Source organism: Polypterus senegalus, chromosome 1 (genome assembly GCF_016835505.1).
Source record: "Polypterus senegalus isolate Bchr_013 chromosome 1, ASM1683550v1, whole genome shotgun sequence".
NCBI lineage: Eukaryota > Metazoa > Chordata > Cladistia > Polypteriformes > Polypteridae > Polypterus > Polypterus senegalus.
Genome location: NC_053154.1, coordinates 80910845 through 80930420, shown reverse-complemented (window position 1 = coordinate 80930420; position 19576 = coordinate 80910845). Strand labels below are relative to the sequence as shown.

General features: G+C 40.5%; 1 protein-coding gene across 5 annotated transcripts in view; it reads right to left on the bottom strand.

Annotated features, from left to right (window-relative positions):
- si:dkey-92i15.4 overlaps window positions 1–19576 on the bottom strand; it is a 49459-nt gene that overhangs the window by 17219 nt on the left and 12664 nt on the right. For 4 of the 5 annotated variants that reach the window (XM_039751933.1, XM_039751949.1, XM_039751966.1 and 1 more), the window contains exons 1-2: window positions 18133–19009; window positions 7874–10815 (exon numbers count right to left, since the gene is read on the bottom strand). In XM_039751933.1, coding sequence (XP_039607867.1) covers window positions 7874–10173 — 2300 coding nt within the window. In that variant the 5' untranslated portion in view covers window positions 10174–10815; window positions 18133–19009. Of the gene's footprint in view, window positions 1–7873; window positions 10816–18132; window positions 19010–19576 lie in introns of those variants that run through there. The other variant, XM_039751940.1, reaches the window with a different exon arrangement.

Here is a 19576-nt window from a genome sequence, read left to right as displayed (position 1 = left end):
CTATGAACTAAGTTACAATGTTATAATAACTGAGAGCATGATGGCTTGGAGAGAAGAACAGCAGGCCTACAGCACAGAATATTTTTCTTTTGTTATTAATGAAGATGCCAGAGTTTGTAAAAGTGTGGCAATATTAAAGAATGATCTTAGTAGAATTTACTTTGTTTTTATTCTGTTGCCATTGGGAGGTGGTTACAGGAAGGAAGGCAGTCAGCTTCTGCTTTCTTTGTCTTTTTATTCATTATTTCTAAAGTCAAAAGTTCTGCAACTAAATTATACAACAGAAACAGAAGTGTAAGAGGCAGCCAGACATACACTCTGGGGGTGGCCATGTTGGGCAGGTGGGCTAGCAGAACAAAGTAAGTGTTCATCTGTTTTATTGAGATGACTTTCTCCCTAAATTACATTAGTCATCTTTATGCTTGTACAAAACTGGCTATTTTGCTAGCAAGTCATAAATACATATTGCTTCCCTCCCCAACGATATTAAAGTTCGGCCAATTGTCCCACAAAATTAGCATAAAGGGTTAAGTATGGTGCAATGCTTGATGGTTTGCTAAGAGTATAGTGTGGCCTGTGACATCTTGGAAACAAAGAACCCTAGCAACAAATATTTCAACCACAAGAGTCTTGATTCATCCTAAAATGACTCACCATTCATACAGTTTTGTTAATGATAACAAATGAACACAATCTGGTAAATAAAGAGTATTTCATTACTGAGCAATGTTCCATAATTCTTTACTGAACACTTAACCACCTACTCAAAGCATCATGATGCTCCAACAATGATGGATGGATCAAAAAGCAGAAGTCTGCCTGACCATCATCATCATGTCCTTCCGTGAGAACCCTAAATCCCAAGAGGACTGTTTCATTTATGTTAGGTAGAATGCCCAGAGGGGACTGGGCAGTCTAATGGTTTGGAATTCCTACAGATTTTTTTTTTCTCTCTCCAGCCGTCTGGAGTTTTTTTTTTTGTTTTGTTTTTTCTATCCACCCTGGCCATCGGACCTTACTTTTATTCTATGTTAATTAATGTTGACTTATTTTATTTTTTTTTTTACTGTCTTTTATTTTTCTATTCTTCATTATGTAAAGCACTTTGAGCTACTTTTTGTATGAAAATGTGCTATATAAATAAATGTTGTTGTTGTTAAGATCAAAAGAAATTTCAAAAACATCTCAGCAGTGCATGACGCAACTCTACAAAAAGCAGGAGAAATCTTTGCTGCTCACAACTTTTTGTCTGTTGCATCTGCAAAATTCTGAACTTTCATTTTAAGACCACAAAGACTAGCAGTTCCTTCTTTGCTATTTTCTTTACACTTCTGAAATTCTGGTCTTGCAAAAAAAAACACCTATAAGTGTTTTGGATTCAGTAACTTTAAATAATAACAGCTTGATAATTTAAGTGTGGTTCTTGAGAAGGCCCTGACATTAAAGTTTGCTTGCCACTTTTCAAACCTCAGTTACATGTCATCATTAAATACATGTACAAAGTGACAAGTTTTAAAAACCATTTTAAATTTATGTAATAAGTATGACTAGTTGTAAAATATCAAATTTCTTAAACCACATTTTGTACATATTTTCCCATGGGGTAGTGGTGCTTCTTAATGGATCTAGCATCTGGATTTCAAATTCCTCATCTAGTCTGTCTTTTGGGTGACATTGAAGTCATGCCTGAAGAAAAGGCAATGGCTCACCTGTAACATTGGGAGAATTTGGGGACAGAAATAAGGACAAGGGCAAAAATAAGACATAAAAGACAGAGTAGGATCACCAGGGTTCAGGAAGCAAAATTTAGTTAAGGCAGATTCGGTTTTGTTTCTTGCTCACCCATTGTTAATCTGGTCCCATCTAATCTGAATAAATTCCCATTATTATCAGTGTTAACTGGCGTCTGGGCATTTTGTTGGTTGTGGGACCAAAAAGTCAATCCTATTTTTCACAAAAGCCTAACAGTTAACCAAAATCATAGTTGTAATTTCATAGCAAAATGTTTCTTAATGGTAAGTTGAGAATGAAAACCAAGAGCACAAACCTTGACACATATTTTCAGGAAGTCACTGTGCACTGGAGAGATTCCAAAGGACTGGAAAATGGCAAATATCATCCCATTATATAAAAAGGGTGACAGGGCAGATCCAAGCAACTATAGGCCAGTAAGCTTAACAAGCATCACAGGAAAATTAATGGAAGGAATTATTAAGGATAAGATTGAGCAACACATGGCAAGGACAGGAGTTATTCTGAACAGTCAGCATGGGTTCAGAAGAGGGAGGTCATGTTTTACTAACATGTTGGAATTCTATGAGGTTGCAACAAAAGCATACGATCAAAGTGGAGCTTATGATATTATTTATCTGGACTTTCAGAAAGCATTTGATAAGGTGCCACATGAGAGGTTGGGCATCAAGTTAAAAGAAGTGGGAGTTCAGGGTGATGTTTTTAGATGGGTGCAGAATTGGCTCAGACACAGGAAGCAGAGGGTGATGGTGCGAGGAACCTCATCAGAACTGGCCGATGTTAAGAGTGGTGTTCCACAGGTGTCAGTGCTAGGGCCGCTGCTATTTTTAATATATATAAATGATTTGGATAGGAATATAAGTAACAAGCTGGTTAAGTTTGCAGATGATACCAAGATAGGTGGATTAGCAGATAATTTGGAATCCGTTATATCATTACAGAAGGACTTGGATAGCATACAGGCTTGGGCAGATTTGTGGCAGATGAAATTTAATGTCAGTAAATGTAAAGTATTACACATAGGAAGTAAAAATATTAGGTTTGAATACACAATGGGCGGTCAGAAAATCGAGAGTACACCTTATGAGAAGGATTTAGGAGTCATAGTGGACTCCAAGCTATCAACTTCCAAACAGTGTTCAGAAGCCATTAAGAAGGCAAACAGAATGTTAGGATATATAGCACGATCTGTGGAGTACAAGTCCAAGGAGGTTATGCTCAACCTTTATAATGCACTGGTGAGGCCTCATCTTGAGTACTGTGTGCAGTTTTGGTCTCCAGGCTACAAAAAGGACATAGCAGCACTTGAAAAGGTCCAGAGAAGAGCGACTAGGCTGATTCCAGGTCTACAGGGGTTGAATTATGAGGAAAGATTAAAAGAGCTGAGCCTTTACAGTTTAAGCAAAAGAAGATTAAGAGGTGACATGATTGAAGTGTTTAAAATTATGAAGGGAATTAGTACAGTGGATCGAGACTTGTATTTTAAAATGAGTTCATCAAGAACACGGGGACACAGTTGGAAACTTGTTAAGGGTAAATTTCGCACAAACATTAGGAAGTTTTTCTTTACACAAAGAACGATAGACACTTGGAATAAGCTACCAAGTAGTGTGGTAGACAGTAAGACGTTAGGGACTTTCAAAACTCGACTCGAAGCAAGTGGATAGGACTGGCGAGCTTTGTTGGGCTGAATGGCCTGTTCTCGTCTAGATTGTTCTAATTCTAATTCTAAAACCAATTGGAAGTTTTGTTTATATCTCAGATGACCAGAAAATGTATGATGCTGACATCTATACTGATAATAAACATGAATTCCGTCCAAATGTTTTGTTGGTTAGAAGGTTTACACTGCCAGTTAACACTTTCTCTTTACTACATTTCTTGTTTAACCCCATCATGAAAGCTCATTCAATTCATTGACACTTCTGGTCTTAATGTTCTTCTTTCTGGTTTGTGTGTTCCACAAACAATCTATCTATTAGATGCACTTTCATTGGTCACTTTTGGAGGTGTCCTTGCGTACAACTAGAAAGTTTCCTGGTCCGCTTCACTTGAATTACACATGGCATCTTGTGGAGGCTGAGGCACTGTGCAGTAAGGTGAGAGACAGGGCACAGCTGACTTCACCAGCAAGTGTTTCACTCACACTGTTCACAAGTGATATCTGCTCGGCCAAGGCCAGAAACCACCCTTAAGATCAAGCCAGTAAGACATTGATTTTGAGAGCCATTATAATCCATATGTTACGGGTTCGGGGCTGGCTTGAAACTACCACTCTGTTCAACTAAAAATTCTTGACATCATTTATACCAGCACATTTAAATTAGAACATGAGATTATATATAACATTTTAACTTTATATTTTATTCTTTGATAACAGCTTACATATGAGAAATCTTATTTCTATGAAGCACATATTTACCCAAGATTTTTAATGATTACCCATTTTGGGACCTTTGGGTAGTACGTAATAACGGAGAGTTGTAACTAGAATATGCTGTTTATCTGTGTGCTGATTGATGTAACTGAAATGCTTTCTAGCTGTTAAATGTACATAAGCCTAACTGATCAAAGAAGCTAGTGTTTTAGATTTCTTCAGTCTGCCCTATTGCACTGCACAAGAGCACATGGTAAGTCTCCACCACTGGTATAAATAAAGGACATCCATCTTGGATTGACACAAGACTCTTTTTTTTACTGAGATGGCTTGTGGTGTGCGTGGGTCCATGACAAAACACATCCCATTTTCTCTCATTGTCCTTTTCTCATGCCCAATTTCTTCCAAGAGAGTCAGCTAAGGTGAGGGTTATTGGTTCGTTCAGTTCTATTTAATGCAACATTGCCGGCCATGGGCTTTTTTTCTGGGTACTACAGTTTTCCTCTCACATCCCAAAGTTAAGTTGACTGGCAACTCTAATCTATCCCTGTGCGAGTGTTTGCGGGAGTGTGTCCAATGATGATCTGGTGCAATTTCCAGAGCTGTTCCTGTCTTATGCTCAGTGTTGAGGGGATAGGCTACAACACCGACATTGGATTAAGAAGGCTTTAAATGGATGGAGATTCTGAAATGATTATGTATTCTCTTTCCTTATCAATTTGTTTTCATTTTATCTTGGATTATTTTATTTAATATACTAAATTAACCACATGGGTAAGTCAATAATTATTTTGGGTTGGATGTACAGCTTTCCCCATGCACATGTGGAAACGTGGAGTGTCCCTGGTTAAAGCAGTAAAAACTTTCTACCTTGGTCAGTCAGTTTCTCTTGTAGTTTTCAAGGAGTAAACATGGTTGTTCCATTCTTGGTTTGCATCACAGAAGAGCAGCAAGCACTGATTCACTGCTGTTCTTCAAAGCCATAGAGGTTCATCAATGCTCAATGTTGTCATCAGTAGTGGACGTGAATGGGAGTCCCTCTCCTTCTTTGTGCGTAACACTTGTCTAAAGATTTTTGAACCCATATGTAAAAACTCCACTGTGGTAAAATGCTGTCTTCATGTTGTACAGAAAAACCTTTGATTTTGGCACCTGGAACACCAAAGGCCCATATAAAGCATATTGCTGCACACTGCTCTTCTTTGGTGCAAATGGAGAGCAGAGTAGCCATGCTTACTCCTAGAAAGCAACAAGGGAAACTGACTGATCAAGGTCTAAACTTGACCACGTACACACCACGTTGCCAAATATGCATAGGGAAAGCTGTATAGCCAACCCAAACAAAATGATGACAAAAGTGTGGAAAATTATTGACTTACACTCATATAGCTATGAATATTTTAGCAGGTACTCAGTGCACCTTAGATTTGTTAACAGAAAGAGCACTTGCAGGGTTTTGTATCCTTGACATGAAATGTCCGTGGGATTATTCAAGAGGAAGGCTTGTTTCTCCTGATCAAATGCATTACCAATACCTGCTGCCAATGTCCATCAAGGGTGTGACATATGCAGAAATATAGAAGTGGAGTGCCCCTTTGGAAGCCCATTCCAAATCCTGCATGCATGCAGCAGAATTCTGGCCTGAACATCAGCATGTAGAGAAAGTTGTTATGGACCTCTGGTAAAAGTCATGTATCTGAAGCACTGATGGACCACATGAGACTAATTGTTGTATGGTTCCATGAGTTTTTATTTGCATATGACATCGATTACGTGCTTTTTGTGCCTGGTGACGGGTATATTATCTCAGTCACCATTATTCATGGGTATTCACTATGCAGTGGCAACTGCTATGAGTTCCCACGAATGTTTAGTTATTACATTTCCATCAAAACATATTTGGATTTAGCTCTAACTAATAAACAAAGACAATTTAGGAAATGTACGTCAACATATTCCCACCCTGACCCAAACTCCCCAGTGCTAATTCCTCACCCACCCGCTTGTGTTTGTAAAACACCAATTAGAAAGCAGTGACATAATGGGAACTGGCAGAAGACAATAAGATGTCACACCTACCCTGTTATGTGTGCTCACATTGTGGTTGTTTTCTTGTGTGAAAGCCATTTTTTACATTTCATGTTTTGACTTAAGATTTCTAGGGTTTCTGAATGTTTGTTGCACACTTTTGGATTTTTCTCCTGATGACCGTTGTGAATACCTTTTAATGTTTCCTTATTTTTTGATCTTCTCCTGTGATTTGATTACTTCACATATTGTGTAGATTTTTTTACCTGTTTGTCCTCTCCATACTATTACTTGTTCTTATTGGTTTAATATCTTGAATAAAACTTCACAGATCTTAGAAAGATTTAAGATGAACACTACAACCTGAAAGTTGAACCAATGCAAAGCAGAAAGCTCTGTGCTAAAATCTTTATGAACAGTGCCTTTCAGCATTCTCAGTACTAAAAGACAAAGAAAGAAAAGCACCAGTCTGCTGACAATTTGGCTCACACTCCTACGGTATCTAAACATGACTCTCTCAGTCCTCATGGCTCAGAATTGGAAGATCTTGGCAAGCTGAGCGATAAACTGACTGTGTCTGAAGATGCAGCCAGTCACTGTGCACTGTGCCGTCTCTTGTTTTGTATCTCTTTTGATGATAGGTTTAGAAAGACCTGCCTGTCTATGTTGTTGGGTTCCACAAAAATAAAATCCTTTACTATCTCTGCAAACCTTAATTACAGTGTTGGAGAGACATATTTAAACTTTTAACTCGAAGATGTGACAATTCCTGGACAGAAGGGTGGAAACTTTGGGATTGTTGGATAACAATGTTGAGAGTCCACACTGAAGGAGGCACTTCGACGCTAGAATGAATTTGACACTTGAATGAATTTCCGCCCTTTATTTCCTGATGCTCTTTATGCTGTATTGTTTTTCTCACTAAATTGTAGTATTATGTTGACTGACTGCTGGGACTGCACTTTTTAAGTGGGTGAAGAAGAAAAGAAATTTAGTTTCATTTGCCACATTAGACAAAATAAACCTGAAACTGCAAAATGGAAATCTTCATCGTTACAGTTGTTCTGCAGCAGATATGCTGTAGCCACCCATCCACACATTTTCTAAACTATTTAATCCAACTCAGGGCCTCAGGGAGGCTACACTGTCTAGAGACAACCCTGGATGGAGTGGCACTCCTTTGTACAGCACAATCACGCATAGTCGCTAAACAAGTTAACCTAACATACATGTCCTTGGGATGGGAGAGCAAAGCCCACCCACAGGGAGAATGTGCAGACTTCACACACGCCATGCTGGAACTGGAACTCTAAGCTAGGACATTTGAGCTGTTAGCTAATGTACTAAATGCTGCACCACTGCGCTACCAAAGTGTGCTATAACAAGAAAATAATCACAAAAATACATGCATGGCTGCAATGCAGTTAAGCAGGTAAAACCTAAAATGTGATCATTTTTTAACGATTCAGAAAAGGTAGTAATAATGATAGCAGTAGTAGCAGTGTCACATGTACAGGGCACAATAAAATTCTAACTGAACAACCAATATGTTACACATTGCCACTTTCCAGCACCATGACAAAATATAACACAAAACTGCTGTGGCTAGATTTGCCGTAATAAGGGATGTATGACAGAATAATAAGATAACACAGTATATCTACTGCTTTTAGGAATAGCTTTCCATGTTTGCTTTGATTTGAGCCATAACTTTACCTTAAGGAGAAGCTTCTGGTATCAGTCTGACTGAAGTCACTCAGGGAGGTCAGTACTGAATCGGAATCCTCTTCATCAGATGAACCGTTCTCACCCAGTTTTGATGGTAGAGATGGATGTGTTTCAAGGGAACACAAAGGATTGTCAAGTCCTCTCTTTCCATTGAGCTGGCTGCACACTACTGGGGATGAGGTCCAAAGTGGTGAAATGTTAGAAGAGGGTGCCCTGCCACGGGGCGGGCTAGCAGCTGGGTGGACAGCTAACTCCTCGTTATTGTTTTTCAGCTTATTGGAAGCACCGCAGTCCAGATATTCGGTGGACTCTGCTGGTACACTTTCCTGCTCAGTGGTTGTCAAATCAGAAAACCCCTCAAGCCGTGAATTGCTCAGATGAAGTGCACCTGGTGGAAGACAGAGCCAGTCACCTATCAATGTTGTTTTCTGCAAAGGGTCTCTCCGAGCAACATCTCCTAAGTCTTTTAAATCGCATGTTTTTTCTACATTCCTGCTATTTGCTTCTAAATGAGGGTGAAGGCTGCTATTTTCTTGGTAAATCGCATTGCTCGGAACCTCTCGTTGTCTGATTACGATTTCACATGAGTCTTTGGCTGTCGCCCTTTTGTTATCCTTTCTCCATTCCTCTCCCATCAAACCAGAAGTCTTTGGAACACTCGGCGATGTCCTGCCACAGGTGTCCTGGTTGACTTGTTTATTTTCCACAGGGCAGGGCCGAGATGAGTTTGGCCACTCATGTCTTTGAAGCCCTTTAGAAGCTGAATAAATACCAGAGGATGGAGCACTAAAAATGTGTGAGGAGGCTGATCTTTGTAATACAGAATCTGACTTTCTAAAATTCTCCTTCCCACTGCCTAGCATTTCAAAGGAATGAATTCTGCTTCTCACAGATGGTACTGCACTTAGCAGCTCCTGCTCAAAGGCTGAACAGTGGGTTAGAAGGGCAGATCCTGACCTGGGCATCTCTGTTTGGCATCCTGGATTTACTGTGTAAACATCTCCTGATTTCATCTGGATTCTGCCATGGAGGCCATCCTTTCTCCGACTTGATAAACGCTCTTTGACTTTGACTGTAAAAGGTGTCTCCACACCCCCAACTGCACTTACAGCATCACGGTGTCTGCCATAGTTTGCAGCAAGACTTTGGATTAGGCTTTCGGGGCATTTCCCATATTGCTTACTGGTCCAGCCTTGCTCCGTCTCTTCTCTTGACAGGGCAGGCTTTTGCTGCCATGCTTTTTGCTGGCTCAAGTTGCTTTCACTTGATCCATCCTTCTTCAAAGATTGGCTTCTATTGTGTTGTTGGCTGCTTAGTAACAACAGGCTGCCTGAAGTCCCAGTTACTTCTGACACCACTGGTGGATGAGAGTGGCCGGATTGATCTTGGGAAGATGTGCACTTTGGCTGTTTTGAAAGTGCATTTCCATTGTCTATGGATTTCCACACATACCTCCCTGAGAAACTCCCAGTATGGCTGCTGCGGTCCATGGCCTCACTCATGAAGGGCTTGTATTGAAGAGCAGAAGCTTCTCCTGGAGTGGTGTTTATGAACTCCTGTGATGAAATGTTGGTGTCTGTCTCCATATCTGTGCTGGGTTTAAATGTCAGCTTCTGGCTGTCTCTCTGTGGATTCAAAGTATAATTATAGCATATGGCCTCTGCCTCCTCATTAACAGCTAAAGCCTTTAATTTGTTCTGCTCAGTGCCATCCCTGAGATCACTTTTAGATTCTTTTCTTAGACAGTAGTCACATTCCTTTTGGACACACTCATGGTCCTTATACCTGGCAGAGCTGGCACATTCAAATGTCTTAAGAGCACTAAAGGCAGACTCAGACTGCATCCTTTTCTTTACTTCATCAACCCTGTCTGCCGTGGGCTTGGGTGGTATTGGTGGCGGCACAGGTTTGCCCAGATGTTTCAGCCTTTCCTTGCTCCATGTGGCATCACTATGCCTGCAACCATTACTATTACTTCCATCTCTGCTGCCACTTTTCCAAGTTGGAGACTTGACAGTACCATCACAACCCTGCTCAAATATATTCCTCCTTTCCTGTAAGCTGAATCTGCGTAAAGAGGAGGTGACCTCAGGAAAGCGTTTCATAGTGCTGGCAGACCGGATGGAGAACTGAGTAGTTTTGTCTTTTTTGTTGTCTTCGGAATCCGCGTGGGCAGCACTGTCAAGCGATACCATGCAGGAGATGTCTGACGCTCTACCAGCCCTGCGAAAAGGCTGGGCTGTGGTGATCATTAAAGAAGACAAGGAAGATTTGTCATGCAAGTCCATCCTCCTAGGAATCGTTTGCTTTACCTTTTGCACTGTAGAGGTCAGCTCTTGTCATATTCTGTAAAAGCTGATGAAGGATCCTCTTGGGATAACTGGTGAGCCACCAAAAAGATGTGAAAAAAGTCTTCCAAAAATAAAATTAGCATACTTTTCTTTTAGAGATGACCTTCATTCTGCTTAATATTAAATAAAGGTCTGCAACAGCTTTAATTGAAGAAACAAAATTCCATCTTCAAAATTCTGCAGGGAATTTCTGGGGTGAAATGTCTATAAGCTGAAAAAAAAAATCAATCTGAAATAAAGGCCCCCCTCCTTAGACTTAGAAAACAAAAAACAACTGTGGCCTTTCCTGAAATCCCATAGTTTGAAGTTCACAGGTTTAGACAGAAGTTCAGAGTCCATCCACAGTCCAATCCACTCGCTCTTCAGGCCTGCATTTTTGTGGTGCTGATTTCTTTTGGAGACACTGACGCCACTCGTCAGAAGGAAAAAAACGGAGATGCCAGAGCGGCTCTAAAACTTCTCCCGAGTCTCGGCGCACACTCTGCGGCTTAATACGAAACAGATGCCACTCATCTTCCTTTTAATCTCCAAGCCTCCCCTCCATTCCACTCTTAAAGATTTTTTTTCTTCATACAAACCCTTAAATTATAAAAAAAAAGTCGAGTTACAAAAGTTAATGCAGGTTATCAAAAGGCAGACTAAATAATCTGAGCCGTGAAGAATTCACAGATTTTACCATCATTGACTGAAGATACTTTATATCTTTAATACACAGGCATTGAAAATGGGGTACTGGAATTTCAGTCTGTTTAAATACAAACTCACAATTCCATCCACCCATCCCTGAACCTGCTAAACATAGTGTTAATATCGCAGGGTGCCAAAGCCCATCCCAGCAACACTGGGCACATGGCCTGAACAAGCCCTGTACAGTAGGCCAGCTCTTCATAGACTAACTCAGTTGTCATTTTTTTTTTGCTTTAATATGCACGAAATCTCAACATTTAGGATCAATAGTCCTCAATCTGAACATCTTTTTATAGCTTTAGCTGTGGTGATGGCATCACTAGCCTTCTTCTCCTTTAAATGCTCCTGTTTTCAAATGTTACGCTAACCTGATGAAGTCTCTTTGCAGCTCCATGTTTTATGCTGGTTTAATGAGAGTGGGTGAGCTGTTATTGGGGACCCCGATTGTGCATTGTGCTCTCACAACAGGTAAAAATAAACATAAACCAGTACTTGACTGTACTGGTTAGGTAGGTTCAGAAAATGATTGGAGAGATGTGCAGTCAATATATATATATATATACTAGCGACTGGGAGCCCGATCGAATCGGGCTACAAATTCTACATTTGTGAAATTCATACTTTCTTTGCAAAGAATTATTTGTTTTTTTAAGTCCTTGAAATGATTTTGTTATCATGGCACTGACTGCTTAATATAGACCTTTTTGGCCGATGTAACGAAGAGCTTCCTGTTTAACCGGGGCTGCAAGACATGAACTCAGCTCTTCGGTGCACCTCATTTGATTTTTTCCGGCAAACAAATTTTCAAAACAAAACGTATTTTATGACTCTAATCAGAGCCGGAGTAATAATTATGTTGGCGTGGTCATTTTAGATCTGAGATCAGCTAAAATTTAAACAATGACTGTTGTTAATACCCAGCCATCAATACTCAGTTTACCGATAGATGTCAGAAGGACGGATGCCAAAACCGAACTCACCAAACATAGATTTCGACGTACCAAGCAAATGGCGATATGTTCTAAATTGCTTATGGTTCCAGAGCGGTCGAAGGGTTTAAGTCAGTCGACAATGTTAGACCTGTAAAGTACGCCCCCCCAAACCAATGCTCCAAAAACCAACTTACTGTTATCTGCTCAAATCAACACTGACTTGCTATACTCAGCCGTCCAGCGGCGTCACTGAAGCATTCGAACATTCTTAGCCAATCATGCAATACTGCGTCCGTGTTTGCCACGTTATGTTCTAACTACAGAGGCAGAGACCCATTGCATGGTTCTAACTTGTATTGAGTCGAGGTATTGACGCGAACACCATACATACGGGGTATTGACACAAACACCATACATACGGATAGTATCAAATTACTGTATATATATATATATATATATATATATATATATATATATATATATATATATATATATATATATATATATATATATATATATATATACTCCATCCGTACATTTTTTATATAATCGTGAGGATACACTGCCTATCCCAGCAGAACAGCGTGCAAAGCAGTAGCTACAATAGCACTAGATGGTGGTGCCAAGTCTTTGTAGGACACACCCCACGGTAAAATTGTCAGTGTTGAATGAACTGTTATACTGCTAAAGTACCTCTTAAAGGTGTATATATGGAAAGAGTGTTTCCATAAATACAATTTAAATGTTGCTTTAACACCGGGGAGTTTTCTCTGCAGGCTCACTCACATCAGACAAATTTAGAACTACCAATCAATCAAACACAAATGTCTTTGGGATGTTGAAATAAACACAGGATAGCCAGATGAAAACCCATGCAGACACGGGACGAACATGCAGACTGCATAAGGATGGGCTACCACTAATCTGTGTGCTGCTATGGCTCTCTAAACACAAGATCATATTTTTTAAGATTAGAATTAGGTTATTACAATCTGCAGTCATCCTGGGGATCTGACAAAACAAAACTTGCTTATATCTGCTTAATTCAATTGAGGTACACCATCCCAGCAGCACTGGGCCCGGGTCCTTAGCAAGGACCAATCCTGGATGAGATGTCCATTTTATAACTATATGTATTTAAAATATGTGCGCATATGGACCAGTGCTTTGCACAGCACTTACAGCCTTTTCTATTTTTATTTTCTCAGCAGTGTCACAATACCTTGCTGAAAGTGACTATGACTATATCCTTCTGTGAGACCAGGAATTTTCTTTGGTATACAAAGAGATGTTTTGGCCATTGTCCATGATGCTGTCTCTAAATAAGAGAACAGAATCTTAGCTGTATCACATGCGCACTCACTACCCCAATGTAAAAGGAAGGTGACTACAGTCAGCGCTGAGGGCTTCTGGTTCTCCATTTGTTTTTTTGCAAGCATAATTGGATGTATATTATATTAAGCCAAGACAAATTAAAAACAAATACATGTCCATTGCAAAATAAGGTGGAGCACTGACAGCCTGTTGACTCACTGTTCCCCATCCTCCGGGCATGCCAGGGAGTGAAATTAGGTAATGGGTTGGAAACAGAGAATAAATGTTTGGGAGGTTGGGATTAAGCAGCAGGAGATCAGTAAAACCCTCAGATAGATAGATAGATAGATAGATAGATAGATAGATAGATAGATAGATAGATAGATAGATAGATAGATAGATAGATAGATACACTATATCCTGAACAAACTCCAGAATGACTGAAAAGAAAGAAAATTAAAAAGAAAGAAAACATCTGTTTACTAAAAGGCCTTAGTGTTAGTGTGTCAGAGAGAAGATGTGCAGCATTGTTCATAATGGAACTCAGTTTTGTTTAAATTCTTTCTTTTGTTACGACCTCTGGGAATTCAAAGTGTGTCCCATAACTGAGCCTGTCTTTTTAATTAGTGTGTTGATTTAGTGGGCCTCTCTTGACGTGATGTTAACAGCCCAGCAGACAACATTTAAAAAAAAAAATCACACTGGCCCTCAGAGTTATAGAAGCTGTTTAGGATGTCACTACCCACATCAAAGGAACACAGTCTGGCTGTGGCCTGCTCTGGCTAATCTTATATAGTTTCTCTGTGTTCTGAAACCAGTCTAACTTGTCATTGATGTGGACCCCCAAGTTCTGGTAGGAGTAGACCACCTTTATGTCCTCTCCTTGAATAGTGACTGAACATAGAGGCTCTTTGGTGTGGTGTGGTCCAGTTCCTTGGTTCTGCTGATGTTAAGTTGCAGACATTTTTTTCTGAACCAAGGAGCAAAGTTCTCAACCTGACTCTTATACTCTGTCACATCCCCTTTATCAATACACCCCATAAGTACAGAATCATCTGAGAATTTTTGCAAGTGACATGACCTGGTATTGTGTTTATAGGTGAAGGTGTAAAGAGTAAACAAAAAAGGAGACAGGGCTGTTCGTTGTGGTTTGCCTTCATGTTTTTAACACCATGGCTTGAATACACTCTCTCCCAAGATGGCATATTCTTCACTCCTTGCCCACCAACTGAAAACTGAGAGTGTTCAGACTATGAGTGCACCAACACTATGGTAACCACTCACATCCAGACCTACTTGAGATACTTCTTAAAATAATACTTAAATAGAGATTGACAAGCTATTTTGGGCTGAATAGCCTCTAGTTGTCTAAATATTTATGTTCTTAGGATGTACAGATTATGTATAGACATGTCTGTGTTTAAACAGATATAGCATTGAGATTGTTACTGATTGATTCAAAGTATAAACCCAGCTCTGTTTGTCTAAAAACACTGTTGGCATCGCAGATTTGTAAGATCAGATGACTCTGTGCAGCTCACCTTATGTGTGACATTGCGTGGGAAATCTCTGTGACAAGCCATTTTAACATTAATCTCATTTTGATATCAAAGTTCATAATAACAATGATTTTCTTTTTAAATTTGAGGGGGATGCTTTTACTTTTGATTTCAGATTTCTGAATCTCAACCCCCACCTTGTGAACTTTGATAGTGCTCAGTGCCTGCCTTCAGAGGGAAGCACTATTTAAAAATAAACTGCATTAAACAGTGAAAACCTGGAGGGAAAGAAGTAGTTGATTGTTAAAAATAAAGGTGCCAAAGTGGTTCTTCAAAGTGATGCCATGCAGCAGTGTTTCGCAGCCTTTTTTCTTTGGTGGCACACTTTTTGTTACCAAAAACATTCCAAGCCACACTAACCACAAACATACATCCATCCATTATCCAACCTGCTATATCCTAACTACAGGGTCACAGGGGTCTGCTGGAGCCAATCTCAGCCAACACAGGGCGCAAGGCAGGAAACAAACCCCAAGCAGGGTGCCAGTCCATCGCAGGGCACACACACACACACACCCACTAGGGACAATTTAGAATCACCAATGCATCTAACCTGCATGTCTTTGGACTGTGGGAGGAAACCAGAATACCCGAAGGAAACCCACGCAGGGAGGACCCAGGAAGCGAATCCGGATCTCCCAACTGCGAGGTAGCAGCACTAACCACAAACACAAAACATATATATATATATATATATATATATATATATATATATATATATATATATATATATATATATACTGTATATGTATATACTGTATATCTCATACACATGCTCAACTGCCCAAGGACGACCACAGAAGCTGGTCAAAAAGCAGCTCCAAGATCACCATTCACACTTAGTGAGTATTTTGCTGGCATCTCCCAGCTGCTTCATCCCTTTGCTCACCATTCTCTGCCTCAGAGGTAACTCATATGCTCATTATCCACTAGCCCTGTGAGACTGGTTGGTGACCACACTCTCAGTGCACATGGACTCTAGCAGCCTGGAGACACATCTTTAGTGCTCCATGTGCTGTCTCTGCAACACAGCAATCACTGAGCGACTAATTTTACGCCAGCTTCATAGATAGTCCTATCCTCCTCGGACAGGTCTCGACCACCCAAAGAGGTTGACCCTTTCAGGTTCAGACCCAAGTGCACAACACTATTATTTCCATGGCACACCACGTTAGTTCTCACGGTGTACCAATATACTGCAGCACACTGGTTGGCAAACATTGCCATGTTTTGTCTCCAAAAGAAGTATCCAGAAACAACCATTATTTATTTAGATCAGTAACAGGTCCAATAAATAGCTATGGATAAATTATAACAGATTTGTAAAATGCTAATGGGTCCTAATTTCTACCGCCAAGCTCAGAGGATATAGATTCAGTCTCCTACTGTCCATTTGTCTATTCATCAGTTTTCAGATCACCATATACTGCACTGTTCCAAGGAGATGGTGCCTATCTAGGTAGTATCAGGTTATGATGGAATGAATTAATTTTTCTCATCACATCTCTCTCTCACATTCTTATACATGATGTTTGACTTTCTCTGTCAGATGCTATGCTACAACATTTATAGAAAAACCCACATAAACATGGGAAGAACATTCAAAATTCACAGAGTGACCAGGCTAGGATTTGAACCTAGCCTCCTGAAACTGCCACTGCGACACTCCCTAGGATCAATTATCACGAGTGCTACCAGAAAGAAATATGCCACCCTTGGGCTCTGAAGGTAACTCAAAACACCTTCTCTCATTCTTGTTACCTGCGCCACCCCTTTGCACAGCTAATCACTCACATTTGTTTTAATGAGAAAACTAATTACGCTATATAGGAAGTCTTCCATTTATTTAAAAATAACTTACATTTTTTTGCCTTATTTGCACATAGCTGCCTTTCAGAGTGCATAACCAAAGGATCTGATTGCAGTGAATCTTCTTCCTCTAAAGCTATTCCTACTCTTATGTTAGGTGGCTACATTGGACCTGCCTCCTCCACTTTCGTCTGTTGTTAACTTCCTCACCTGATATCTTTTTCTCCCTTTGCTCCCGCTTCACACAGTCTATCCACTTTCTCTTTGGTTGTCCTCGTTTTCTCCTCTGTCCCAACATTTCCACATCCACGATTCTTCTCCTCACATTGTTTACCTCTCTTCTCACAACATGTTCATACCATTGTAACCGTTTTTCCTGTATTTTCATGGAGATGTAGTCAACTTTAACTGTACAGTACATGTGATTCTCTCATTCCTGATCTTATCAAGTTTTGTTAATCCACACATCCATTTCACCATCCTCATTTCTGTAGCATCCAGTTTCCTTTCAGGCACCTTTTTAACTGCCCAGGTGTCTGGCCCATACAACAATGATACTTTATACACTTTCTATTTACTCTTGCCCTGATTCTTTGGCCACATAACACTCCTGGAACCTTTTTCCAATTTTTTCAACCTGACTACATGTGTTTATTTCTAAATCTAGCTCTCCATCCTCGTTTATCTCTTGACCCTAGATATTTGAACTTTTCCACCCTTGTAAGCCTTTTTCCCTGGAGGTTAACTACTCCATCTTGTTCTTGTCCCTTTAATCTTAGGCATTCTGTCTTTTTCCAAGTAATCTTGAAGCCTGTGTCCTCCACAGTTCTTCTCCAATGCTCCAGTTTCCCTTCCACAATATTTGTAGTGGTGCCACATGGCACAATGTCACCCCACAACAACATGGATCATGGGGCCTCATCTACCATAGCAGTAACAGCCACAACAAGACTAAAAAGATATGTGCTTGATTATGATCTTTATTGTAATTCAGCCTTAACTGTATCTAATGAAAAGTACTGCAATAGTATTAAGGACAGAAGGTTTGGTTCCTAACTGATTCAATTGGCATAATTTCCAGCTGCTTGCGACTCACTTCAGTGGGCTTAGAAAATGACTGGGTATAGATGCATTAGCATCTTACATTTTTATGTACGCTTTGCGCAGTACAAGCTGGTGGGAAGTCAGGATCCCCCCTGACAACATCTTGTATATGGCAGGAATATGTCTTGGATGGAATATAATGTGCACTCGAATGGTTCATGCTGGATCAATTCAGAATACAGTATATGGGTGAAAACAGAATACACAGAGAACACCATGAGGGGAAGGACAAGGTGCAAACTCCACAAAGATAGATGACTGGACTGAAAAGCGAGCCCAGATCCCTGCCACCTTTCTTTTAGATTACTAATATTGGAATATTGACAGAATTCGAATTTCCATAACAATTTCTAAAATGTTTTGCAATTCTGGAAGTAAACGGAGATGCAATTACGCTGATACCTCAGAGCATGAAGTAAATATAATGATGTCATAAAAGAAACGGCAAGAAGAGCTACTGCAACGTAAAAAAACTAAATTTCAGTTCTCACCTAAAGGTGGGCACGCAGATGCAATGCTTGGGGTCGCGTCGCTCTTCGTCCCTCACACCCTTGAGAGCCGAGGCTGTCCTAACAAGACGAATAGTCGATCAGCACATCGATTCTGCGAAAACTGGCCACGGATGCCCAGGTAATAGTGCACGGATGATGCCCCAGATCTGTGGATTACACCCCATCGACTGTAGCGGAGCCGCCCTTGGTCTGCAAAGGTTGGCAATGGAAACCAGAAAAATCATTCAGCAAGTTAAAAGCTTAAGAAGACGAGAGTCTCCAGCAACAGAGACACCCGAGTTCGCTTTCTCCTGTTCTCTTCTTTGCTCTGCATTGAATTTCATTTTTATTTCCTTTATGAAGAAACCAGCATAACCAGTCCCTCCTTTCATTACTGCATGTACTCGTGAGTTTCCGCCTTCCTCCCTTTCACTTGCGAACAAAAAGGAGAATCCCGTTAAAAAGGGAAGAAAAAGCCCCCGTGAAAGACGGCGAGCCCAGCGGATGAGACGATTCGTGGGCGGCTGCAGCAGCCCTGAGCCCCGCACCTGCCACCACATTCCGCCAAATTCTTATCCAATGAAGGCGGCATTAGCTCTGTTTCTCTGTTTAAAGAAAAAAAAAACTGCTAACTGCTGACAGCCAGACACTGAAGCTTTGGGCTCAGAAACTCGGAGAACTTTCGGAGGGGCGTGTCTCTGTTCTGTTTGCGCCCCGCCCATCGCGAGTCCAGTCGACGAGTTCGGGACGCCGGAGAAGTAAAACGGCCGCTGAGGATGGAATTGGCGTCATGTCGGCTTTTATCAGAAAAGTTACGAGAGAAATGCTAATGTGGAGGATGTCAACCTGTGCCACCCGTGAACTGCCATGACTCGTATTTCTAAGCTGATATTTTGGTATTACATGCCCACTCAGTACTAGGGTGCTTGGAAGTCTCGGTGGCCGAAGACTTAAAATGCGACTACGACTGGCGACACGTCCAGGTATGGTGCCATCAATTAGATTAGGAGGGTTTGAGAAGTGAGATGGGAGCCCTACTTGCCTCGGAGAACGGGCAGTTTTGATCACGGAACAAAAATGTACAGCTAGCTGAATATCCGTCCACTCATTATCTGAACACACTTAAGAAATATTTTTACAAAATGGTTGAAAAAAAATAGAATTAATTGTGAGGAGTGCTAGCAGAAAGTGCCACCTGTTAGACTCTAAATAAAACCTCTTCTTTCATTGTTAATATCAATTTCAGGCTGCCTGAACTCCATACAATTTAAGATGCCATTATAAAAAAAATTAACAAAAAAGTTATTTCATAAAAATATGAGCCATGTTGTACTAACCAACTGTTCCTGTTAATTGACTCTGCAATAAAAATGTGTTCATGAGTAATTCTCAAGCTGTCGAAAGAAATCTTGCAGATGTTCACATTGCATCCCATCATCCCCTG